This window comes from Castanea sativa, chromosome 7, assembly GCF_040712315.1.
Source record: "Castanea sativa cultivar Marrone di Chiusa Pesio chromosome 7, ASM4071231v1".
Classification (NCBI taxonomy): Eukaryota; Viridiplantae; Streptophyta; class Magnoliopsida; order Fagales; family Fagaceae; genus Castanea; species Castanea sativa.
This window is the reverse complement of record NC_134019.1, coordinates 35,942,347-35,969,797: the sequence shown is the minus strand read 5'-3', so window position 1 is coordinate 35,969,797 and position 27,451 is coordinate 35,942,347. Positions and strand designations below refer to the sequence as shown.

The window sequence follows — 27,451 nt, the reverse complement described above, 5'->3', positions numbered from 1 at the left end:
GAATTTCAGTATGTATATTGGGGGCTAGGCTGCAATCTCTTTATTTTTCAATGTTTTTTGGATTTTCTGGGCTACCCTTTTTCATTTTTTGGACCTTGATTGATTTTCTTTAGGATTTGTGCAAGAAATTTGGCTATTGTAATCTTCTGTATTGAATGATTCAATTGCCATGCAGTTGCCATGTCTAATTCAATAGCCATGCAGTTTGTTTCTGTTATACTATAATGCTATTAATATAATTTTGTTTCTTTGAATTTTACTGAGTGTATTGGATTTTCTCTATCATATAAAGCATGACTATGAGATATAAATATGCCATCATGCATGATCTGTATGTGCTGAGAATCTCCGGGAATTTAATAGGCTAAAACTTTCTATATTAATCTACTTTTTACTGCTTTTAAGGTATTTAGAGAAGTGGGTTGTAGAACGAGTCAATGAGATTTCTTCCACGATTATAATGGTTTCTTGTATACATAGCTTTGTAAAAGTTTGGCTTTGACATATATACCCAAATCACATGAAGGTCAGGTGTATGTGAAATATATCATATGCCAAATTTTTTGCCAAAGTTGGTATTATGAATTAGTTATTGGTGCAAAACCTGATTCTAACAAATATATCAAAGGAGGTTGAGGTTCATGCCTTGAATGCAGACTTGTAGGAAGAGAAATGTCTGACCACTGAAAAGCTAGCTGTCTTGGTGCAAAGTGTCAATTCGTGGTTTGTTGTTAGTAGTACTGGATCTTGTTCTCTCTCACTCTTCAGTCTTACTCAATGCAAACCTATGTGAAATCTTCTTTTAGTTGAAGATTGTGATAAACAAGTCCAGAATTCCCCAACTCTGATGACAAACCTGTATCAGATGTATCATGCATCTTAAGGATGATCTGACGTCTTCTTTGAAGGCCGTGTGCAAGTTTCTAATTAAGATAACAATGCTGACTCAAAAACCTTTGAGCCATTAAGAATATATTCAACTATTGATTATTTTTTCATGCATCGAGTGAAGCAGCTCGAATAACATAGTACCTATCTGTAACTTGGTGACCTTTAAATAAAGGAAACGAATATTGAACTTGGAGAGTAACACGCAGCAAGCCTCTTCTGTGTGTTGAAGCAGTCAAGGGGTTAGCATAGTGTTTCCTTCTGCTTAAGGTCTGGCTAATTGGCAAGCCCGGACCCTGTCAATATAGTCCCCTTAGTTTATTTACAGTTAGCTTTAAAGTTTTAAACAAATGAGCCTACTTGTTCACTTAAAACCACTTTTTATCTTACCTTTAAACAAATAGACTAACAAGAAGTAAGAGCTACTAATTTTTTGATCGCCATTCTTACCCTATTTCTTGCAACTAATGAGTGGATGTGTCATATTTTTACACATTCGTTAGATGTACACTCCGTACACATAATATCCTTAACTTCACATGCATTGTCTACATTTAAAGATGTCCACATTTAACACATATCCATAATTTTACATGTGCTGTCTATATTTGAAGATGTCCATATTTAACACATAAAATACATGATGTGTATCGACAATATAGGGTAAGCGAGTGTCCAATAATAAGTAGCCTTCACATAAACTTTAGGTCCTATAGTTATGCAAGGTCAACACTACTATGCATTACTAACATGGCCCAATCTAGTTCCTTTTTGCTGCCTGCAGAATCCTTAGGCCCTTGGCAAATGTTTCTGTTTAAGCCCACCAATATCAGCCTGCTTATTATACCAATTAATCATTCTATTTAGATGGACTCAACCCCAGCCCCCTATGATCAATGGCCCAAGCAAATGAGCTTGGACTTTGGAGGAGTAAGATTAATTGTGATTAATTAGCGTGGCTACAACTTCGTTGTGGGGTATTCAAGTAACATGGCAATCATTTGATTCAGACACTGTTAGACAACGAACAAAAAGATAGAACTTCTTTAAGCCGCTGTGGTGCTCGCCCTATGGGGTCCAGGTTCCACTTGTGTTTGTTTGGTGGCTCGCTTTCACTTTTGATGCAATTGATTGCGGGGTGAAATATTAGTGTGACCCGTGCTACACTGCACGAGTAACATAATTAGTGAGAGAAAAGGACAAGTCCAAAAGAAATGGATGAGCTATTTATGATGAATAAATGGATTTTAATATGACTTTTTAATATATACTTTTGAATCTTTGATCATACTCCAACAACTAACAAGAAGAAGAATAGTTTCTCCAAAAAAAAAAAAAAAAACAAGAAGAAGAATATTATAGAATTTAGCCCAAGGGACCAAGCCATCTCAATTCTCATATCACAGTTCATCAAAAAAAAAAAATTCTCATATCACAGAGAAAAGCACAAACTCTAGTATTACAAAGTACAACCCAAAGGACATCAATATCACCGGCTAAGAGATTAGTATCACTAGGAAGACAATTAAAATCCCAAACTACTAGATAACAATGACAAGATTTCTTTTACATTAGCTTGGATTTTCCCAATCCACCAATCCAATAAACTTCTAAAACGGCCAAACGAGTTAGCTTTAGCCCAAAGAGGTTTTGACAAGGAAGTCAATATCGCACCGGAGGCTGTACCGGTTTGGCCACCGGTACGATATATTTCGGATACCGGTCAATACCGGTGTACCGTTTCGGGTTTACGTTATTTTATATATATATATACACACAAATACACACCAAAATCTCTAGAACTATGTTTATAAACATATAATATTTCACTTATACTATAATAAATATATAATTTTATCATAAAACATTACCTCAATTCAGAACAAATTATTCATAGTTTTAGACTTTAGTATCAATTAAAAAAAAAAAACCACAATATAAAAAATAGAAAGCTTAGTTGTTCATTGCATACTACGAAAATAAATAATACTAATAAGTTAATGTAAATAAGTTACCATTATGCCATTACAAAAATTCAAAAATTACAAAACTAAAAATAAAAAAAAATAAAAAAGCTTTTTTCTGTATCGACCGGTACGCCCGATACCGGTTGGTATTGCCCGAAATTGGCCGGTACGGCCGGTACGCGGCCGGTACAACCGGTATTTTTTTGGGTACAATATAAAAGTGTACCGGTACCGGTGCACTGGCCGGTACGGTATCGGCCACCATGGTTTTGAGAAGTGCTATAGCTTCTAAGTATCTAGAGGGGGAGGGTTCATTGGATGCATTAGGCTGTATAATTATCAAAGAGTTGCTCCTGTTTTTCCCTATTCCATTGCCTAACATCCTGTGCAATAAGATCAACAACCCAATTAACATCATAAGGTCATGAGACAAAGAAAGTATCTTACACGCCAGGTGTATAAGATTTATGTGAGACTGATATGTGAAATATATGCTGAGTGTACATAAAATTTTCACCTTGAAACATTAAATATTAGATGGAATTAATAAGACACTTCTTTTGAAGAAAAATTAATAAGACATTTGATGAAGTTTCTCAAAAGTTTGAGGGGCAATTTAAGGTCTAGAAAATTTGTATATATAAAAAAAAGGTCTAGAAAATTGGCTTGCCCCTTCATCACAATTTAGCCTACTGCGCCAACATAAAAGCAAATCATATATTCCCTAAAACCTATAAATTAATAAAGCATACAATATTAAAAAAGGGCAAACTCCAACCATCGCATTTGGTAATTGAATTGTGTGTTTTAGGTTCGTTATGAACATTGGTTATCTATCGGTCCAATGATGGAGTTGTGAGTAGTCAAATAGAGGCTAACATTGGGTGAGATTTTTGAATTATAAGTAGTTTTGAATTCTTTCTTTTGAACTTCAAGTAGCTACAAAATTGGGTGAGATTTTATATTTGAATTAAATTATTATTTACTAACATTTTAAATTTCTAACAACCACTTCACATTTGGGGATTTTAAAATTTGATTTTTGTTTGTGGAAACCGTCTTTTAAATGAATGGTATTTTTTTATATAAAAAATTAATAGTTGGGAAAAAAGATTTGAATCTAGACAAATTTGTTAAAAACACTAATAAGTAACAATTGAACTATAAAACTAGTATGACAAATTAGCATAGATCACATTCACACACAAAGCTAATGGTTGTGTTGATATTTTAGTTGTAAAAATTATGAACTCTTTTAAACTCAATTAAGTTTACTTTAATGTGGCCTTTGGTATCGAGTAATGTCTTAAGATTCTTTGAAAATTAATGTTTTAAGATTCTTGAGAATATTAAAATATTCTTATATTATTTATTTATTTTTTGATAGGAGATTCTTATATTATTTGATTGCAAATCACCTAAGAGAATCTGATACTAGGAGAATCTAGATTATCTCTCAACGCTATTTTTGTGAAAATGTGGATTTCCTTTTAAAAAGGGGAGTATCTACATTCTCATATATGGATAGAGTTGCATTTTGTATAAACTGTCAATTTTACCCATTTTCCTTACCTTTTAACCAATATAAATACAATTAAAATTATTATTATTATTATTACTATTATTGTCATAAATTGACAATTCAAATAATTAATATTGTATTATAAATGTCATTTAAAAAATGTTATACTAAATTTTTATTGAATTTTTCATGATTCATAGTTTATATTTTGATTATCAAAGTTATTTGGAGTAAGATTAAAAAAAAGAAAAAAGAGTTGATGTTGTATTTACGAATCAAATGGTATTTTGGGAAAAACATCTCATATTCCAAGATTTCTATTAAATTCTAAATCAAACAAAATATATAAATAGTTACATTTTTAGACATTTAGAATGTTATATATCACATTCTTAGGAATGTAAATACTGAGAATAATGTGGATTTCTCTTTACCAAATGCCAACTAAGTGTTCCTAATCTTTCTTTGTTGTTGAACTTGTTAGAAATATTACTATATAGATACCTCATCCCTCCCTTTGGGCACAAACCGACGCCCTGACAAGTATAAGGAGGTACCATCCGACTCAACTCACCCGATGATAAATGTCCTCAAATGTATCAAAAAGTCAATCAAGGCCAAGCAAACGTGTTACCCCTTGATCACAATTTACTCAGCTGTACTTTTGGCTTAATTAGAGTTGTATTTTTGTCAAACCTTTTAAACTCTTTAATCCAACATTTTTTTTTTTCCTTTCTAAATAAGCATTGAAAACAAAAACAAAAAACAAATTACAAAATGGAGAGAATCAAATCCCTTTGTAGTACGTAAGGTCATGTTTGGTAACGGTGTTTAACTTTAAACAACAAAAACTGTTATTTAAACATCACAATATGCATTTTTACGTACTTTTTCACCCACACGTACTTTTATAAAATTTAAATAACGTTATCAAACGGGTCTTAAGAAATTTGAATCATTAGTGTAATCCAGCATTTGGGCTATTGGCCCCAACAAAAATTAATAAAAAAATTTCCCATCCAACCATAGGAAAAAAAGAAGAAGAGAAAAGCATATAATGGATTATTAGAAAGTCAAATATTGGAAACCAGAAAACTCCCAACCGTTCCATCTACCAATACTTAAGACTTACGGCTTACGAGTCACGGCAGCAGCAGTGGACCACTGGTACAGATCATTCGGTCAATATCACGTGACTGGTCCCAAAACGACGACGGCTAAAATTTAGTTACTTTCATAGAGAATAGACAAAGACAACGACACAGAAAGCAAACAAAATCAAATTAATAAAAAAAAAAAAGAAAAAAAGAAAAAAAAAGGGATCCAAGAAACTCAAACCAAAAACAGAATCTAAAAAAATCCAAAAAATACTTTCACAGATAAAACGTAAAAAAACAAAAACAAAACCAAAACCGAACCAATATAAAGCACAGAGCAAACCGAAGCAAACCAAAGCCAAAATGCCAAAAATATGAAATAGCCGAATTTAGAAAAACACCAATGTGGAAACCCTAAATTATATTCATTTCATTTCTTTTATTTTTATTTTTTTTGAGGCTTTGGATTCGATCTTCGAAAATGGAGGCAATGACGGAGCTATGCGATTTGGTGGCGCAAAACCCGACCCAATTCTCCGACAAATTGTCGTGGATTTGCAACGGGTGTCCGCAACCCGATTCGCTCTTATCCGGATCTTCTCCTCGGCTCTCTCGCTCTCAGCTCAATGCCATTCTCGCCGTCGCTCGCTTTCTCTCCAAATGCTCCGATTTCTCGGACCCCCGGCCCAAATCGGTCGCGCTCGGGTTCCTCCGAGCTGTTCCGGCTTCGTTTTCGCCGTCGTTTTGGCCGCAGTCGTACAGCACGGACTCGATCGGTTCTTTCTTCGCCGATTTCTTGAGATATGTGTCGAAAGCGGCTGATTTGTCTCCCGATTTCGCTTCCGAGATCTCCGATTTCTCCAGCGACGTCGTTTTGTGCTCGATTGGCGAGAATTCCGCGATCTCTAGGGTTTTTCTTACCGCTCTGTCGCAGAATTTCTTGCCGATTTCGAATTCCGACGCTGATAGGCTTGTCACGTGCCTGATCGATCAGGTGGCTACCGCGGCGGCGCCGGGGACTCCGAGAGATCATGCTCCGGCGAATAATTCAGAGGCATCGTCGGCGCAGAGCTCGCCTTTGAGTGCGAACGCGAACGCGAACAATCATTACCAACAGAATGAGAGTACGAGCCCGGGGAATGAGGTTAGTCACTTGTCTGGCTCTACGTCGAGCTCGAGGGTAGGCGACGAGGTGACGAGTGCTACGTCGTCGAAAGGATCGGTGGTGATGAATGGTGGTAGCAGCATTTTGTGGAAGAGTGGTGTTGATCAGTTGGGTTTGAATTTTGGGTTCAATGATGGAGGTGGAGGTGGAGGTGGAGGTGGAGCTGCTGTGTTTAGGCAACAAGTGGTTTCGTTTGAGGAAGAGTCAATTGAAAGCTTGGAGAAGCAAGAGATTGCTTTCAAATTGATTGCGCACATTTTGGATAAGGTACATGTTGATACCAGGGTTTTGGAGCAGGTGAGGTTGATCACCAAGAAGCAGCTTCAATCTTTGTCAGTTTTTCTAAAGGTAATGAGGTTTTTGATTTGAACGTTACAGTTTCGAAAATTTTGAAATTTTAGCGTTGTTTTTGTTAATCGTTATGTAATGTAGGTGTCTGTAGGTATAGCTAGTGTGATCTTCAATTGGGAAATTAAATTTAGAAATTGGGTTTCTCTAATGGTAATGGGGTTTATGTTTAAATGTTGAAATTTGCGTCATGTTTGTTCGTTGTTATGTAATGTAGGTGTCTGTAATTGTAGGTATAGCTAGTGTGATAGTCAATTGGGAAAATAAAAAAAAGAAATTTCGGTTTTTGAAAGGTAATGGGGTTTATGTTTAGATGTTACAATTTTGAAACGTTTGAAATTTACACCTTCTGGTGCTTTTAATGGAGACACGTATCAAAAAAATCCCCCCACCCCCAGTGTAGCTACCGGATTAACCAAAATTATTATTTTTTGCATTGTGTTCGTTAATTGTTATGTAATGTAGGTTTTTGTAGGTATAGCTAGTGTGAAAAAAAGATTCAAAATTTGGTTTTCTAAAGGTAATGGGGTTTATGTTTAAATGTTACAGTTTTTGAAATTTGAGTTGTGTTTGTTAATTGTTATGTAATGTAGGTATCTGTAGCTGTAGGTATAGATAGTGTGATAGTCAATTGACAAAAAAAATTTGAAATTTGGTTTTTCTGAAGGTAATGGGGTTTATGAATAAAAGTTACAATTTTGAAATCTTTGAAATTTGCATTGTGTTTGTTAATTTTTATGTAATGTAGGTGTCTGTAGGTATACCTATCAATTGGGGGGGGGGGGGGGAAGAAAAAATAGAAATTTGGTCTTTATAAAGGTAATGGGGTTTATGTGCAGGTTTTACAATTTTGGAGTGTTTTGAAATTTGCATTGTGTTTGTTAATTGTTATGTAATGGAGGTGTCTGTAGGTATAGCTAGTGTGGTAGTAAATAGGGAAAAAGAAATTAGAAATTTGGTGTTTCTTTAGGAAATGGGAATTATGTGTAGGTGCTACAATTTTGGAATGTTTTGAAATTTGCATTGAGTTTGTTAATTGTTATGTAATGTAGGTGTCTGTAGGTATAGCTAGTGTGATAGTCAATTGACAAAAAATTTGAAATTTGGATTTCTGAAGGTAATGGGGTTTATGTTTAAATGTTACAATTTTGAAATCTTTGAAATTTGCATTGTGTTTTTTAATTGTTATGTAATGTAGGTTTAGCTAGTGTGATAGTCATTTGGGAAAAGAAATTATAAACTGTGATTGTTAAAAAGAGAAGGGAAGATGGTTTTATTGTTGGCTTATATATGGGCAGATTAGGAAGCGGGATTGGAATGAACAAGGGGCGGTTTTAAAGGCCAGAATCAATACAAAATTGGCAGTTTATGAGGCTGCTGCGAAGTTGCAAATTAAGAGCATTGCAGTCTTTGATTCTGATGGGAAATCCACTAAAAGGTTGGTGCATGAGGCAGTTGCATTGTTGATCGATGCTGCTGAAGCATGTTTGTTGTCTGTCTGGAGGAAGTTGAGAGTTTGTGAAGAGCTCTTTAGTTCTTTGCTTGCTGGGGTTGCACAAGTTGCCGTTGCTCGAGGAGGTCAGCCACTACGGGTTTTGCTCATCCGCCTTAAACCTATTGCGCTGGCTGTTTGTGCACAGGTACATTTGTTTGGTTGTGTTTAGATCTTGCATATCAATTGGTGTGCAATGGTGGTAATCTTTTCGTTACTATTTTTATTGTATTTTCGTACAATGTAATTGTAACAGGCTGATACTTGGGGCAGCAGCCAGGGAGCCATGTTTCAGAGTGTCATGAAGACTAGTTGTCAAATAATTGAATCATGCTGGACCAAGGAGCGGGCTCCTGTTGACACATATATCATGGGATTGGCTACGAGTATACGTGAACGAAATGATTATGATGAACAGGTTGGTCTCATATCTGATGACTGTGGCAGACCCATAATGCGTATATGTAGGGATGATTATGCTTGTATTTGTAGTTTGGAATGTATATTAGATTTATTATGTTATTGGTTTTTGGGCTGTTTTGAGTCTGGCCTTGGGATTGCTTGAACCTTTCGTCCTCCATGTGGTTACTGTTGGTGAAACTGATATTGTGGTTATTTTGGAGTGAGAAGCTAATAATATTATCAGTATCTGTACCTTCCTAACAGGTCAAAGACTGTTTTATCACAAAATCTGTTGGGTCCTGCTGGTGGCCCCACACCCTTTTTTTTTCAATAAGTAATTTTTTAGTGACAAAAAATAGATGACACCAGTACACAGGAAGTGTACTAGTTGCGTATCAATGTTACGTAAAGGTACAAAAATCTAAAAGTTCTAGCAAACTAGATAATGAATGACCACTCATATTAGCCACCTACTCATATAAGGTTTGCAAAAAAACCAGTCTCACTACCAGCATAGTTCATTCAGTGTCTTCAAATGTCTGGCCATTCCTTTCCCACCAAATTATCCCCATTACACAAAGAGGGATCGCATTCCAATTGTCTCCATTATGATGTCTATCAAACCTTCCCTTACAAAAATCCGCCACCCTCTTTGGCATAACCCAATGAATGCCAAATAAAGAAAGAGCTAGTGCCCAAAGTTCTCTGGCCATAGAGCAATGTAACAGTAAATGGTCGATGGACTCCCGATCTTGCTTACACATACAACACCAATTAACGAGGATGACACCTTGCCATTGTAAATTTCCCATGGGGAGAATCTTCCCTGAAGCAGCTGACCTGACAAAAAAAGCTACTTTGAGTGGAGTTTTTACCTTCCAAATACTCTTCCATGAAAACTCAGCTGCACCTTCCCCATGAAATGCTTTATAATATGATTTAACTTTAAAAAGCTTGCTCTTTGTTGGGTTCCAATAGATGTTATCTTCTCCCATACGAAACTTTATAGTAAATGAGGGAAAGGAATTGGTCATTACTCATTACTTCTTGCTCCCAGTCATGCATGGCTCTATAAAAGGAAACGTCCCATACATTCTGGTCCGCCCTCCAACTTAGTAAATCTGCTACTGCTGCATCCTTCCCCTGAGCAAAAGTATACAGCCGTGGAAACGTATCTTTGAGGTCCCTATCCCTGCACCATCTATCATGCCAAAACTGAACATTTGTACCCAGTCCAAGCTCAAAGCAAGTAGATCCAGAGAACCGATTCCAACCCCTCTGAATATGTTTCCAAAGGCAAACTCCTTGAGGACCAGCCACCCCACTCAACACCATACTTGGTAGCAATAACTCTTTTTCAAAGGGCATCTTTTTCCATGGCAAAACACCAAAGCCATTTACCCAATAATTCATGATTGAAAGTATGCAAATGGTGAACACCTTGCCCTCCACCCTTTTTGATACTGCCAAAACTAAAAGAAAAGAAAGACAAAGAAACAGAGTTGTTGTGTCCTATCTTATTTGATGTCCTATTCGATGTTTTTGAGATCTTCTTGCTTATTTAATATTATTAGTTATACTTTAATTTCACTGCTTGTCTTTAATCTTTACCAATTTCAGGGTGATAAAGAGAAACAGGCAGTTCCTATTGTGCAGCTTAATGTTATACGACTATTAGCTGACTTGAATGTGGCAGTCAAGAAGTCCGAAGTGGTGGACATGATATTACCGCTTTTCGTTGAAAGCTTAGAAGAGGGTGATGCTTCAACTCCTAGTTTATTGCGACTCCGAGTATGGAATCTTTGTCTTCAGAGCATGTATCTTCTGATGTGAATTTTACATCTTTTTATCTTTCTTTTTTTGGTTTAGTATTGGTCACTATCACATTTATCAATTAGCTGTTTCTCTATTGGAATCAGTGGCTTGATTTCGTAACTTTTCTATCGCTAAACTTACTGCAGCTTCTTGATGCTGTATCTCGCATTGCAAGTCTAGGGTTTGAGAAGTCATATCGAGAAACAGTAGTTCTGTTGACAAGAAGTTACTTAGGTAAACTTTCAAGTCTAGGATCTGCTGAAAGCAAAACAGTGGCACCCGAAGCCACTACAGAACGTGTTGAGGTACTTATTGTCTAATAAATTGAACTGTGCTTGATACTGTTAAGTTGCTTGACTATTTTATTTTCTCAAATGGATGCTCACTGGTTCAATCACGTTATAGACTCTTCCTGCAGGATTTCTTCTGATTGCTAGTGGTCTTAGGAGTCCAAAATTGCGTTCAGACTATCGTCATCGTCTGCTATCTTTGTGCTCAGATGTGGGCCTGGCTGCTGAATCCAAAAGTGGAAGGTAGATCTCTGTTTGTAATTACATTCATGCTAATTGTTTGTAATTACATTCATGCTGATTGCTTGAATGATGGTGCTTCTATTTCCCATTTTAATTTTGACAATCTGTGCAGGTCTTCTGGAGGCTTTAGTTATATAGTACTTATTTCAACTGCCTGATTTTAATGGTTGCATTTATGTTGGAGACTTCATAGCTGATGCTACTGTTGCAGGAGTGGAGCAGATTTTCTGGGGCCTCTGCTTCCTGCTGTTGCTGAAATATGTTCTGACTTTGATCCTACTGTAGATGTGGAACCTTCACTTTTGAAGTTATTTCGCAACTTGTGGTTTTATGTTGCCCTTTTTGGCTTAGCACCTCCCATACAGAAGATTCAACTACCAACAAAGTCAGTATCCAGTACACTGAATAGCGTGGGAAGCATGGGTGCTATTGCTCTTCAAGCTGTGGGTGGACCATACATGTGGAATACACACTGGTCTTCTGCTGTACAGCGAATTGCTCAGGGGACTCCTCCACTAGTATGTTGATTCTGAAGAGTTTTTTATGTGATGCTTGTTTGCTCTTCATACCAGTAATTATTAGCATCTTTTGTTTGCTTGCTTTGGTTTCGTGGGAGTTATTCTGTTACTTCTTTATCTAACTGCATGTTTTGTTGCCACTAGGAATCGCTTTGTTAGGTTGCTGTTCTGGAGTAATTATGTCATTTTCTTTTTTGGATTCTTAATTTTACTTCCACATATGAATATGTGAAATTTTTTTTTTTATGATTGCATGTAAATGATTGCAATGACGTTACCTTGCATTAGTAGGCGGACTTCTGCTTGCATATGTGTTATGGGTGGGCATTGATGCCCCTATGATGAGTTGTATGCTGACTGATCACATTTCATGTTTGTTTGGCCGTTGAGTGTAGACGCTTCATTTAATGATAGTCTAAGGTTAGGATTGGAAAGTGCTCACCCCTTCCTCCTTGGCTCCTTGTTGGGGCCAAAATTAGGTAATGGGACTTTTTTTGTTTTAGTTGGGTTCAATTTAAGATAGTTATATAAGAGTTCTGCACTAGTTAAGATTCTACTTACCTTGATTATTGTAGACACTCAACTATATTTATTTCTTCTTTGTCTGCCAATTTAAACTCAACCTGTATTTATTAACATTGTCCTAGAAAGTGGCATTCTGTTCTCTCTCTCTCTCTCTCTCTCTCTCTCTCTCTCTTTTATTTTCCTTTAAAAAATAAAAGTTTTTATTTTCCTTTAAAAAATAAAAGTTTTTATTTTCATAAAACATGTCTATATTTGTAGTTTTATGTGAGAATGTATCTCTTTAGGTTGTTAGCTCAGTGAAATGGCTTGAAGATGAGTTGGAGCTCAATGCTCTTCACAACGCAGATAGTCGTCGAGGGAGTGGCAATGAGAAAGCTGCTCTGACCCAGAGAACTGCTCTTTGTGCGGCTCTAGGAGGTCGAGTTGATGTTGCAGCAACAAGCACAATTTCAGGTCAGATAAGTTCCTTAGTATACTCTTGAATGAAATGCAATTCCCTCTATTCATTCACTGTTCACAAATTGACACTTCATTGCTATTGTTGTTGAGGAAATAGGTCATTCAGATTTTGTTTAGTTAAATTCACCATCTCCAAAGATCTTCAATCCAATATACCCCGTTTGATGTCTGAAACATTGTTTATTTGTTCACTTTACAGGCGTAAAGGCTACCTATCTTCTCGCTGTAGCTTTTCTAGAGATTATACGCTTCAGCAGCAATGGTGGCATCCTTAATGGTGGCACTACTGTGACTGCTTCTAGAAGTGCCTTCAGTTGTGTCTTTGAATACCTAAAAACTCAAAATCTTCTGCCTGCTGTCTTTCAGTGTTTGACAGCAATTGTCCACAGGGCTTTTGAAACGGCTGTGCTGTGGCTGGTATGTCTGTGTTTTTCATAGAAATTTTGAAGCAGTTTCCCTTTTAGATACATCAAAATTATAAAAGTAAAGACAAATTTGCCTTAAGCTTTACATCTTGGGTGTACACTTTTGCTGTGTTTTGAACTAAACACCTGGTTTTAAAACTGCTGGGGACATTCTTGCACCCTTCTTCGACTAAACCCTATATAGTTTAGGGGGGTGTGACAAATTAAATCCTATAGTTTCAAAGGCAACAAATTAAACCTCAGCCCATCTAAATGGGATGGTAAAGACATGCTATCTTAGATAAGGTCAATGGGTAGCAGAATCAGTTGGAGACCACCTCTTATGGAATGGAGGTCACTAGTTTGAACTTTGAATCTTCTCTTCTCCCTCTTTTTGGGGCCAAAACTTGGGGAAAAAAAAAACTCTTAGATGATGGTATAAAACAGTATAACTGTACTATATCTTTTTCTTTTCCTACTACAATGTTAATTTACTGCGCTCTCTCTCTCTCTCTCTCTCTCTCTCTCTCTATCTATCTATCTATCTATCTATATGAATTGTGAACATCACTGTTCCTTTGGTCTTGGTTCAGGAAGATCGAATATCTGATACAGGCGATGAAGCTGAGGTCAGAGACTCAACTCTTGTTGCCCATACGTGTTTTCTCATCAAGAGTATGTCCCGAAGGGAGGAACACATACGGGATATCTCTGTGTACCTTTTGACTCAGCTTAGGGATAAGTTTCCACAGGTAAAGTCTTATTCGTAATGATATTCTCATTTATAACTATGGGTTCTTGTTTTCTTTAACAAATGGAACTACATGAATACAGGTTCTATGGAATTCATCTTGCCTAGATTCGCTTATGTTTTCAATTCATAATGAGTCACCTTCTGCTGTTGTCAATGATCCTGCTTGGATGGTGGCAATTCGTTCTTTGTACCAAAAGGTTGTTCGGGAATGGATTATCAAATCACTTTCATATGCTCCTTGCACTAGCCAGGGTCTTCTACAGGTTTGTAAATATACCAATTCTTGCTCTTGGATGGTTGCAGTTTGGTATTTTGATATTTACCCAATGGAGTTATTCTTTTCAATAAAAATTAAAAAAAAATTTCATTTTGAAGTTGAGATGTAATCTCATTTTCTTTTCTGCATAATTTGTTTGATTAGTCTTCTTTGTGTGTGTGTTGTATTTATGTTTTTTTTATTGGACGTTGTCTTATGCATTCATAAAATGCCATCTGTCCGAAAAGATAGTTGATTGGAAATTGTGAATTTAATCATTTAACCGTTATTCTAACACTCCCCCTCACTAGATGGGACCCAACACGTAGAATTTTTCACTTACGAATGGGAGTTAGAGTGGAGATAGGATTTGAACTCTAGATTGCTTGTTCTGATACCATAATAAATCACCACTTGTCCCAAAAGCTTAAGTTGACATGAAAGTGTGAAGTTAATCATTTAACCATTATTCTAACATAGATTTCAGTAAACTATTATGGCCTTTTGGAATTGAGTTAGGTGCCTCATTTTATTAAAAACCTTTTAGGATCTGTTTGGCTATCCTCCATTTTCTGAGTGGCGCAATTCATATCTTGTATGTTACTTGATGGATAGTCTGAGAATGGTGATGATCATTATAACATATTTTAAAAAGTTTCAATGATTCTTTGTCACATATAATTTTAATCTCCTATTTTTTAAAATGGTTCGAGATCAGACTCCATGCCAAAAATGAATGGAACCATTCTAATTACTTTCGGGATCTAATCAACATCCTTTTATTATTTCTGTTACTACAACTTAGTCCACTACTTGTAATAGGAGACTACATCTTTAGAAATTTTTAATTTTAGTGACTTTTGTTTGTCTAATTCAGGAAAAGCTTTGTAAGGCAAACACATGGCAAAGAGCACAGCATACAACTGATGTGGTTTCTCTTTTATCTGAGATAAGGATTGGAACTGGTAAAAATGATTACTGGGCAGGCATACAGACAGCAAATATTCCAGCGGTCATGGCTGCTGCAGCTGCAGCATCAGGAGCAAACTTAAAATTAACAGAAGCCTTTAATCTGGAGGTACTCAGTACTGGTATAGTCAGTGCAACAGTGAAATGCAACCATGCTGGAGAAATTGCTGGTATGAGAAGGTTGTATAATAGCATTGGTGGATTTCAATCCGGTGCTTCAACAGGCTTTGGGCTTGGGGGCCTTCAACGGTTGATATCTGGGGCGTTTCCTCAACAGTCACAGGCTGAGGATGATTTATTTAATGGGATGTTGCTTACAAAGTTCGTGCGTTTACTTCAACAATTTGTCAACATTGCGGAGAAAGGTGGGGAAATGGACAAGTCACAATTTCGTGAAACTTGTTCTCAGGCCACTGCATTACTGCTGTCAAATCTGGTAAAAAATATTTTCAATTTTCATGTCAATAATTTCACAGTATGGAAGAATCTTCTACGAGACCATGTTCCCTTTTTCTGAAATCTTTTATTTGGCCAGGGTTCTGATTCAAAATCAAATTTAGAGGGCTTTTCACAACTTCTGCGTCTTCTTTGTTGGTGTCCGGCTTATATTTGTACACCTGATGCAATGGAAACTGGTGTTTTCATTTGGACCTGGTTAGTTTCTGCTGCACCTCAATTGGGACCTCTTGTACTTGCCGAGCTTGTTGATGCATGGTTATGGACAATTGATACAAAGCGAGGTCTTTTTGCATCTGAAGCAAGGTGTTCAGGGCCTTCTGCAAAATTAAGGCCTCACCTTGCCCCTGGAGAGCCTGAAATGCAGCCCGAAACTGATCCTGTTGAGCAAATAATGGCTCATAGACTATGGCTTGGATTTTTTATTGATCGCTTTGAGGTTAGAAATTATTAATTTTTTTTTATTACGTATGTCTCACTCACTCGTATATTGTCACAACTGCTCATTGTTGAGTATGAAATGGAGTGCACACATTAGTTGGTATAGTGCATTTAGTTTACAATTTAGTGTTGTGTATTTATTGTCTTGTCCTTTTTCATGGAACCTCTGATCTTTTATTTACAAAAGAACTCTTGGGGCCTTTTATCTAATTGACGAAATAAAGAGGCAAAGTTGGCTAATGGTATTTATGTGTTGAATGGGTGCATTCACCGGAACCCTTTGTTCGGGCAATACAAGATTGGGAATTAGAATATATGGACTCATTCTTGAAGGATTTGTATACTACCAAGCTAAGTCCATTCCAGGAGGATAGGATGACTTGGACTCAGTCCAAATCTCAAGGTTTTAAAGTTAGTACTAAAGGTTTGAAAAGTGGGGGACACCGGTATGTTCCATGGAGGGTGCTGTGTTAAATCTCATCCTCATGTTGGCTTTTTTATTTGGTTTACAGTGAAGGTGAAAATTTGACAACCTGAGGAAAAGGGGTTGTATAATTCCAGATTGATGTAGCATGTACAAGTCTGATGGGGAGATTGTAGACCACATCTCTCTACATTGTACTGTAGCTAGAAGCCTAGAAGGCTATGGGATTTCATACTTAGCCTCTTAGGTGTGTGTTGGGTGATGCCTTAGCGGGTACCTGATTTACCATCTAGCTGGACAGGATTATGTTGTAAAAAGACAATCACAAATTTGGAGGCTATTCCTTGTCGTTTTGTGGTCTGTTTGGAGAGAGAGGAACTTGTGTAACTTTGAAGGCAAAAAATATTCGGTAATTCAACTTATGTCACAGCTTGTGGGGACACTATACGAATGGAAGCAAGCTAATTTTTTGTCTTTTTGATAGGTAATAGATATTTTCATTAAAAAAAGTACAATATGTTCACGATGATGAACAGGGTACTAGGAACAATTACAAACAAATCAAACAGATTGCACGAAATCAAAAACGGAAATACATTGTGTAAAATTCCAAATATGAGACTACTCAAAAAAAGTCCCAACTAGCAAAGACTTCAAAAAATCAGCAGATTTCTCAACATCCTCAAAAATGTGGGTATTACGTTCCTTCAAAATCAACCACATCAAACAGGCTAGCACCATATTCCAGACTGTAGAATAGTGTAACCCCAGAAAATTCTCCTATGCAAAAAGAAGAAAAACAACCGGCTTTGGCATCACCCACTGCAAACCAAACATCAAAAACACTTCATAAGGCGTGAAGCAAGCTCATTTGTCTTCATTTGATTTCAATTTAGAGTTTTTAGCATTTTTGGACAGCTTGTATCTTGGTTAATATCTGTTTTTGGACAGCTGGTATCTTGGTTAATATCTTGGGACCTTAGTGCCTCCATAATAGTTAAAGGATATTGAATTCAGCAAATTCAAATCGTTTGGATTTGTAGAAATTTGCTGTCTATAAGCATAGAGACCATAATATATGGGTTCATTTGGATATATCATGCAACTGGAAATTTGAAATCTTGAAGAGAATGTTTCGTACACTTGAAGAGGGCATGGCACTTTTAACTTTGTTCTAAGCTTAAAATATGACATGATGAGGGACTGCCAATCACTGAATCTTTTTCTTATGATAATGCCAATCACTGAATCACTGAAGCTGTTTTTTAATCATCATTTGGTACATACAAATTTTAAAAAAATTTGGCCAAATTATGTGGGGCATCTTCTTACTCATCTATTTGGATACTAATTGCTTCATCTTTAAATTAATAATTGAGATATATATATATATATATATATATATATTTATTTCCTGTTTCCGTTAGATGCCCTATGGTCCTTTATCATGTTTTGGTTGTGTAGGTAATTCGACAAAATAGCGTTGAGCAACTCTTGCTCATTGGTCGGATGTTACAAGGGACCACAAAACTCCCTTGGAACTTTTCAAGCCATCCTGCAGCCACTGGTACTTTTTTCACTGTCATGCTTCTTGGGCTAAAGTTCTGCTCATGCCAATCCCAGGGAAATCTGCAAAATTTTAAGACAGGGCTTCAGTTACTGGAGGACCGGATTTATAGGTGACGGCAATTGGCCTTTTATTTTTCTTTGTCTCTCTTCTTCTGGATTTGTCAATAGCATGAAGTGCATCCTATAAACTTGTAACAAGGTCTTCGATTTTGATGCTTGTATATGAAGTTATGAACGTATAAGACTTGAACTCTATAATTATTGCATTTTCCCAAATATTAGCAATACAATAAGGATAGTTAGCTTCATCTTTCTTTCTTTTTTTGAAAAGGAGGGGGTGTGTGGGTTCAATAGTCAATGCAAGTTCTAGTTAGCAGGATTATTGAATTTTGGTCACAATTTTGGAAAATACTCTATCGAATATTTTCATGTATATTGCTGATGGTCTATAATGAGAGAATTGGCTACAAGCATGAGAATGAAATATTTGATAATTTAGATACCTTTATTTTGTCTTTTTTTGTCTGCCCACTGATGATATTGAGGTTTACAACAGATTATTACCGTGTTTGATTTATCAAACAAAAAAAAAAAAAAAAAAATTAACAGTGTGTTTGGAATTTGGACACTTGACTAATTGTCTTGGCAGAGTGTTGCACAAAAGCAGATTTTCTGTCAAGCTTCAATATTCAAGTTAACTTCATCAAGCATATTTATTTTTAGGGTTTTGATTGTTTTCATTGGTGTATGTTCAGGGCCTCTTTGGGCTGGTTTGCTTATGAGCCTGAATGGTATGACATGAACAACATGAATTTCACTCAGAGTGAGGCTCAATCTGTCTCTGTATTTGTGCACTACCTGTTAAATGAGCAAGTTGATACTCTTCAATCCGATTCTAAAGCACGGGGACGAGAAAATGGAAGTTTGTTGGTTGATGCGGTAAGATGATTATCTTTGCAGAACATGAAATCTACAGCCACTGAGGAGTTTGAGACATGGATCGTCATCCTTAAAAAAACATGTCCTATAGTTAATGGACATTCTTCTTTAATCTATTTCCTGCTGTCAATTGTGCAAGTTCTATGTGCAATGTATCCTTACATTTACATTTGTTTTGGCAGAATGGTCAACATCACCCCGTGTGGGGCCAGATGGAGAACTATGCAGCGGGAAGAGAAAAACGAAAGCAGCTGCTTATACTGCTATGCCAGCATGAGGCCGAGAGGCTAGAAGTTTGGGCTCAACCCCTTAACTCAAAGTAGTCTTTTATTATTCTGGAGAATATTATTATTATTATTATTTTGGGGTGGGGGGGGGGGGTGGTTCTTTTAAGCAGGTGATTCAATCTGTGGATTAAATATTTTCATTTTTTTATTTCCATGAAATATTTAGGGAAAGTACATCTTCCCGGCCTAAAATTAGCTCGGAGAAATGGATCGAATACGCTAGGACAGCTTTCTCTGTAGATCCTCGGATTGCCTTTTCCTTGGCCTCAAGGTTCCCATCAAACACATATTTGAAGGCTGAAATAACTCAGCTGGCTCAGGTATCTTTATTGGCACTGCATTGTCATGAATCCCCTGGTGATGCAAGGCCATGTTCCCCTTGTCACTTAATTTAAGAGTTTTTTTTTTTTTTGGGCAGACACATATATTGGACATCCGCTGCATTCCTGAGGCATTACCATATTTTGTCACCCCAAAGGCAGTTGATGAGAATTCTGCACTTCTGCAACAATTACCACACTGGGCTGCCTGTTCAATTACACAAGCTCTTGAGTTCCTCACTCCTGCCTATAAGGGTCATCCACGTGTTATGGCATATGTTCTTAGGGTTCTGGAGTCCTATCCTCCTGAACGAGTAACCTTCTTCATGCCACAGCTTGTGCAGGCTCTGCGATATGATGAAGAGGTTAGTTATTTAATAAAGGTTTTCATAGTTTCGTTTTCTGTTGGGTGGAGGTGCGAATGCGTGGATAGTTTCTCATTTTGTGCATTAATAGCATGTGACTGGTGAGTTGAACCCTGCCATGGGAATTTTGATGCTAGAATCTGGTGCTTAAATGCTGAACAGGTTTATCTGTCTAATCTGTCCTGATAAGTGGTCTTTATGTTGTATGGAAGATTTGCCATGTCAAACTTAAGATTATGTTCATCTGAATTGATTTACATTATGCAGAACCAATAATGATAGTAACAAAAACAAATATATTATTTTAACTTTTTGTGTAGTATTGTTTTATTGTTAATTTTTCCCTTTTACCTACCAAACTGTACTTTCCCAGCCTAATTGAAGCCACTTTTCTTGCAAGCACAAGTTTGTTTGGGCAGCAAGCCCAATAACGTCATTATTCATACATCATATCACTATTGGTGAATGTCTTAGTTCTTTTTTTAGCTGTCTTTGTGTACCTCCCATGTATTAGGGTTGGCCTCCTATTTGATTGTTTTTAATGAATTTATTTACCCATAAAAGAAACTGTGAATGTCCTATTTTAGCTTATATTTACTTCATTATTTTGCAGAAGTTAGTTGAAGGATATTTGCTTAGAGCAACTCAAAGGAGTGACATATTTGCTCATATTCTGATCTGGCATCTACAGGTATGGAAAATTTCCAACTGTGACTAATGCATCTGTAGTTAACTGTTTCAAGTATTTGTTAATTGATTGGTATAAGGCATGGCAACCTTGATCAAGGTTTATTGGGCCTCACTCCATATTTACATTATAATGGTGAACCCTTGTCATAAATCCCAATTTAGGCAATTCAATAAGTTAAACATCCCTTTTATGATAGATATCTGAGTGACAATTATAAATCCGAGACTTCTTTTTATTAGAAAATAAAGAATTTCTTTGGCTCATATGCAAAAATATTATTCATCATACAAAATTAAGCGAAGATATAGATATTTAACTTTACTAATTCAAAAAAAATTTGAATTATTAATACTAATCCTTCATAGATTTATTTGAGAAATTCATATCTATAAATAATATATCTGTTATATGTAGAAAGGGATGAAACTTAAGCAACCTTGATGGGCCAGTGCTATGTCTCAGTAAAATATAATGTGCTTTTGAGTGCTTTTAATGCAGCTAGCTAGATATGATTTTCCAAAGATGCCTTTAATATTTCTTGAAGTCTGGTCAGATTATTATTTAGTGCTTTATGTTGTAGTTTGTGTATAAATTAAGTCAGTCAATAAGTCATAATTTGAAGTCAACAGTCTTATGTGACCTTTTGACTGCATGATCTTGTAACTAGGGAGACTTTATTTTTGCAAGCTGTCACTGGAGAATGTAGTGCTATTTATATGTTGAGTATGGGCTAATGTAAATAATATTTTTACCAATTAATATATCTAGTTTAGAGAATAGTTCTCTACAGCCCTATTTTGGGTTTGTTTATTCATCTACTCTTTCTATTCTCCTGTTTTTCTATGCTCTAAATCAGTTCCAGCAACCTTTGGTTACTGTGGACTGCATCATCTTTCCTGTAAATCTATATTGGTTTCTATTTGATTGGCACTGAGTTTAAGAATGGCAGGGTGAGACGGTACCAGAATCAGGGAAAGATGCTGTCTCTGGAAAGGTATGTGTGCGTGGGTGTTTAGTATTCATGTAAATTATCACATGACCATTATATTCTTGATACAAATTGTTCTCAAAGCCAAGGAAGCTGCTAATTGAAATTATTGTCATCAATGTGATTGAGCTAAAATGTTGTTTTATATTGACTCTGAATTTACACACACTCACAAACTAGTGTGTGCTGCAACTGTTTGGTTTACCTGACATAGTAAACAGAAATGTAAAGGTATTATAAAAGAATTTGGAACATATTAGTACATAACTAACATTTATTTTAATAAAAACAATTATTAAATACTCATTTCTTTAGTGTCTGTTCAAATCCCAAATAATTGAAATTTTACTTCACATGAAAAAGATTTTTTAATGGGGTTAGATTTTTAGCACAGACCATTGAAAGAAGCTTGGTTATTGTTCATTTGCAAAGCTAAGCTTTGATTTTTTTTTTTTTTTTCTTTTTCTAGTGTCTGATGAGTCAAAGTATCTATTTTGCTGGCGATAATTTGTTTCTTGGGTGCATTGTGGAAATTGTATAATGTGCTTGTGTTTAATAAGATCAGTTGCTATTTATTTTTATTGGTAAGTTACACACACTCCCACTGGCAGTTACTATTACGATAATTATGCTGACACCAATTGCATTTGCGTTACTGATATATTTGATATTGTGAATTGCTAGTACTGTCAACTCTGATCAATGTCTTTCATGAGTACCCACATCCTTGGATTTGCTTAGTGCCATTGTTTGTTTGTTTTCTTACCAACTTCTTCACAAGTAGATATGGAGGGTCAGATGAAAATGTTTTACTGTAGGGCTAATATTTTTCTTTTGGAAGCCTTGGATATTCAATTGCAAGTTAGGTACAATATGTTGTGGTGTTGTGCTGGGCAAGGTTATGGTTTAAAAAAAAAATAGAGTAGTCCAGTTTTGGCGATTAAAATTTTGTAATATGCATATGACCTCTTCTATGTATGCTTACAAGCTAAGATGTGTTTGCAAGACTGCATTTTATCATATTTGTACAAAGAATTTTCAATTTTATGGTTGAGATTTGACTTTTTACCCTCCCCCCCAAGTTCTCCATTGCTAAATGTTGCAAAACTTGTACATTTTCTTGTTATTTCAGAATGGCTTTCAAGCACTGTTGCCAGTGGTTAAAGATCGCATTATTGATGGTTTTACTCCCAAGGCACATGATTTGTTTAACAGAGAATTTCATTTCTTTGACAAAGTTACATCAATTTCTGGTGTGCTTTTTCCACTTCCTAAGGAAGAGCGCCGAGCTGGTATCCGTAGGTATGCGTCTTATTTGTGAATTCTTAAGCTCATTGTATTGCATTTTGCAGTTGAAGTTGATGCTTAACTTTCTGCAACAGGGAGTTGGAGAAAATTGAACTGGAGGGAGAAGACCTCTATTTACCTACTGCCCCTAACAAGCTTGTCAGGGGTATTCGGGTGGATAGTGGAATACCCTTACAATCGGCAGCAAAAGTCCCAATTATGATTACATTTAATGTGGTAGATCGGGATGGTGACCACAATGATATAAAGCCTCAAGCTTGCATTTTCAAGGTATGCTTGTTCTTATCTTTCATTGATCGCTGAGTAGGACCCAGCAATTATGATCTTGAATGCCTATTCAAAATTTAACCAATTATTGCAAATTTGAACAATTAAACCTCTCAAGTTTACTGGCCTTTTTTTTCCTGGTTAGTACTTATCATATATGGTCTTTAATGCATTTCTTGTTACAGATTACATTAAAAGCCCGGGGTGACTTTTTTACCTTATAAGAAAAATACTTTCAAATTTAATATGACCTTATATAACTGTGCTTAACCTAATTAAGTGTCAACCCCTATAAAATTGGATTGGCTTTAAGAGATCCTTATCAACTTATTAGATTTAATCACTTGTATTCGAAACATATGTATCTGCAAACTAATCTAAATTCTTAGTTTAGAGTTGTTTGTCACATGCGGTGTAACTGAAACCTCTTATTCCAGGTTGGAGATGATTGTCGACAGGATGTTCTTGCTCTTCAAGTGATAGCACTACTTAGAGACATATTTGAAGCAGTTGGAATTAACCTGTATCTGTTCCCTTATGGTGTTCTCCCAACTGGCCCGGAGAGAGGCATAATTGAGGTGACCTTTTTTACAATCTCTTACTATCTATTTTGAAGGGTTGTGCCTTGAGTGCATGCATATTGTGCATGTGGTACACTCTACACATTTGGTGCTTGTAGTTTTTGTGCTGGAATGTTATGTGCACAATTGCCAAAATAAAACTTTGGATACTGAATTTTGCAATTTCATGCACTCTTTAATTGTTTCCTAAATAATGTATGCATATGAATTAGGCTCAGATGTATGAAAATGAAGAGAATAGGGAAGAAGATTTAGATATCATGGTGGTTTTTATTTATTTATAATTTTTTAAAGGTCTCATTTAGGATTTACTAGTTGAATGAACATGGCTGAAATTGAATGTCAGAATTGCCAGATCTTCATTTGAGTTCTTAATTTCTTGTACAAAGTTAAAGCAAAAGAGGCAAAAATCCTCTTTACCTGAATTTTTTATGACAATATATATATAAACAACAAAATAGAAGCTTTTAATTATAAATAATATTGACTTTTGGTTGAGGCTGCCAGTTAGATTAGCCACTGGGTTTGTATCATGGGCTTCCTGCGGGGGGGTTTAGGTTTACTATGTGGTCCTACGACTCATTCTGCATTTTGCATGGACCAATTGGCCTTTCTAGTGGCACTGAATTTCACTTAGGTTGCATTGGATTTGAGGATTTAAAATCGAAGACAATTTCTAGCATTGAAGATTTTGCTTTAATGAAAAACCTTGTTATTTCAAATTTACATATTAATAAAGCTTGAATCCATCCATAACTAAATTTTGTCCATAGAAAAAAAATTTGTCCTTTCATACTTTTTTTAAATCTTTTAAACTAAAAATTATAAATTGTCCTTCTCTTCAAATACTTCCATCCATATGAATCAATTGTCATTTGATATTGTATTCACTGATCTTGTGGGGCTATTTAGGATTTAAAAACATAGTTTATTTGTGTCTGCTTGCTGCCAGGTTTCATACTTCATTTGGGTTTCAGTATCTGGGTTTGTTTGTCATTATTAACCACAAATCTAGGACTTGAAGCCTGAAATTTGTTTCAATCTGCCTGTTGTGCTAGTTGTCAATTCTCATGTCTCTTGGTAGCATATGTTCCATGAAGTAAATTAATATTTGAATTAAATTGGAAAGAAATAATATTGATGTAAACATGGCAGTTTGCATTTTGCATTGCATTTTATATTTGGGAAATGTTTTAACCTACCAATATTTGGGAAATGTTCTAACCTTGGCAATTTGCATTTTATAAAGACGAAATGTTTCACCAATTCCACAAGATTTTTACAATGTTGCACTTTGCTCTTATGGGTTTTTCTTTGAATCTTCTCTTTCAGCTTAAAGTGACTGACTATAATGGTAGGTGTAGGCTTCATTCTTTAAATATTATCTTCTTATCTTGCAGGTTGTGCCTAATACACGGAGCAGAAGTCAGATGGGTGAAACCACCGATGGTGGTTTGTACGAGATTTTTCAACAAGACTATGGGCCTGTTGGCTCTTCTAGTTTTGAAGCTGCCCGGGAGAACTTTATCATTAGCAGCGCTGGTTATGCAGTTGCCAGCCTTTTACTTCAACCAAAGGATAGGCACAATGGGAATCTTCTTTTTGACAAGTATGCTTAATCTTTTGACCTGTTTTTTTTAGTGTAAATTTTGATTTGTGATAATATCATAATTTAGTTTGATTTATCTCTTTTTGCAACATGACAAACCTAAACTCAGTATTTTCTTGCTTGATCTCATTACCTATGTATAGTTTTCTTGAAAACCATATGAAGGTCATTCCAAAAAAATGAGGTATGTAGTGTAGAAACACAACCAATGCTGATGTACATGTCAATGCAGTGTGGGGAGACTTGTTCATATCGATTTCGGTTTCATATTGGAAACTTCACCGGGTGGAAATATGCGTTTTGAAAGTGCACACTTTAAGCTGAGCCATGAGATGACGCAATTACTAGACCCATCCGGGACTATGAAGAGTGAAACTTGGAACCTATTTGTAAGGTAGTGAGGACGTGTTTGTTGACTCTCTCTGTCTGTCTTTCTCATATCACTGTTCATGAATGAACTTATTTTCTAGATTGAACATAAGCGATTTGTTGTTGTTTTGATCAAAACTAAGCATTGTGCTTTCCATCATATGGCCACAGTTTATGCGTGAAGGGGTACCTTGCTGCCCGCCGATATATGGATGGGATTATAAACACAGTGATGTTAATGCTGGATAGCGGATTACCTTGCTTTAGCAGGGGTGATCCCATTGGAAATCTTCGCAAGAGATTTCATCCTGAGATGAGTGAGCGCGAGGCAGCCAACTTCATGATCCGTGTGTGTACAGATGCTTACAACAAGTGGACAACTGCAGGCTATGACTTAATACAATATCTGCAACAGGGTATCGAGAAGTAGATTTCTGGAGTTTGACTCACTTGTACATGTTTGCTTGTAATTCTATCATATTTATTGTCATATAGTAGCGATTTTTCCTGGGGGATGCCCACTTTCGTAGCGTTGAGGTGAGTACAGTACCAAAAAAAAAAAAAAAAAAACGGCAGACACTGAATTGAGTTCTTTGTAACCTAGAGGTGGGATTCCTCCCAAGGTTTGTAAAAATATAGTTTGTAGTTGATATTTATTAATGAAATTAGCAAAATTTATTCTGTTGATTGGCAAACAAACATGTTTGAAGCAGATCGACAACAGGATGGGCTTGTTTAAACGTCTGTGCTGCTTATTTTCTTGTAATGTAATTTTTATTTTTTGGTTTGTACTTTGTAGAGACATTGAGCAGGAACTTTTTATTTTCTTCGTGTTTTTAGTCTATACTGTTAAATAGAAAAATGATTCTTTGGTGCCTACTTTTCACTGTCTCCCTACCCTCTTTAAGATTCAAGCGACCTACGTTGGTTTTGTTTTGTTTGTTATGTTTTGTTTTAAAAAAAAGAAAAAAATTACATTTAGTCTATGTATATATATTTCATTGGGTTCTATTAACATAAAATGAAATTGACTATCTTGTCCTTGTCCTTTTCTACATAAAATAAAAGTTATAGCGTCATTTTGTGAAGGGTGGGGGGGGGGGTGGGGGGGGGGGGGGGGAAATGTGCATAAAGGATCAACTGTACAAGTTTGATAAAATTGAAGGTATTTAAGAATTTCATTTTTTCAGCTGGACTTTTATCTGGTTAAAAAATGCACTCATTAATGAAGGGTAGTTTCATTTAGAAAGATGGTCATAAATGTCAAACAACAAATTTCATTTTGAATTCATAAAGAGAATTCTTAAAATTTAAGATTGCTTATTTCTAAAGTTTATTATTTTTATGTGTTTGAAAAATAAAAATATATATATTTTAAATTATAATAAATGTAAATTATTAACTTCAATCCAACTAAAAGAGTTTCTGAGCACGCATGTACTTAGAGGTTAGTTATATATAATAATAATAATAATAATAACAATAATGATCAACAATCAATCATTGATAAGTTTATTAATTCTAGTTACAAGCTGACAAGTATCATAAACAAATACTTTGACAATGAGAGCTATTTATAATGAATAGGTTAACAACTATATAAATAATGAGTTTTTCTTTTTAATAATCATAATGTGCTAATTGAACATTAATAAAAAGTGGAAATATTATATAAAATCAATGACGTCCAAGGATGTTTTACAAAATCTAAATCAATAATTCA

General features: G+C 35.7%; 1 protein-coding gene across 1 annotated transcript; it reads left to right on the top strand.

Moving 5' to 3' along the window:
• Positions 1 to 5,767: 5,767 nt before the first annotated feature.
• On the top strand, positions 5,768 to 26,427 carry LOC142642394 (phosphatidylinositol 4-kinase alpha 1). The gene is made up of 26 exons (XM_075816743.1): positions 5,768 to 6,987; positions 8,286 to 8,627; positions 8,736 to 8,897; positions 10,502 to 10,672; positions 10,843 to 11,001; positions 11,102 to 11,229; positions 11,441 to 11,747; positions 12,557 to 12,725; positions 12,931 to 13,148; positions 13,729 to 13,887; positions 13,970 to 14,152; positions 15,023 to 15,550; positions 15,650 to 16,009; positions 17,900 to 18,114; positions 18,760 to 18,943; positions 19,126 to 19,262; positions 19,397 to 19,550; positions 19,649 to 19,915; positions 20,529 to 20,606; positions 21,556 to 21,600; positions 22,727 to 22,896; positions 22,977 to 23,172; positions 23,607 to 23,747; positions 25,151 to 25,359; positions 25,592 to 25,753; positions 25,900 to 26,427. The coding sequence occupies exons 1-26, from the start codon at positions 5,956 to 5,958 to the stop codon at positions 26,156 to 26,158; spliced, it is 6,135 nt and encodes a 2,044-aa protein (XP_075672858.1). The 5' UTR covers positions 5,768 to 5,955; the 3' UTR covers positions 26,159 to 26,427.
• The last annotated feature ends 1,024 nt before the right edge of the window (positions 26,428 to 27,451 follow it).

Coding starts and splice junctions, on each gene's coding strand:
- LOC142642394 (XM_075816743.1), top strand. CDS start 5,956: ATGGAGGCAATGACGGAGCTATGCGATTTGGTGGCGCAAAACCCGACC. Junction 11,002..11,101: donor CCACTACAGAACGTGTTGAG/GTACTTATTGTC, acceptor ATCACGTTATAG/ACTCTTCCTGCAGGATTTCT. Junction 25,754..25,899: donor ACTTGGAACCTATTTGTAAG/GTAGTGAGGACG, acceptor ATATGGCCACAG/TTTATGCGTGAAGGGGTACC.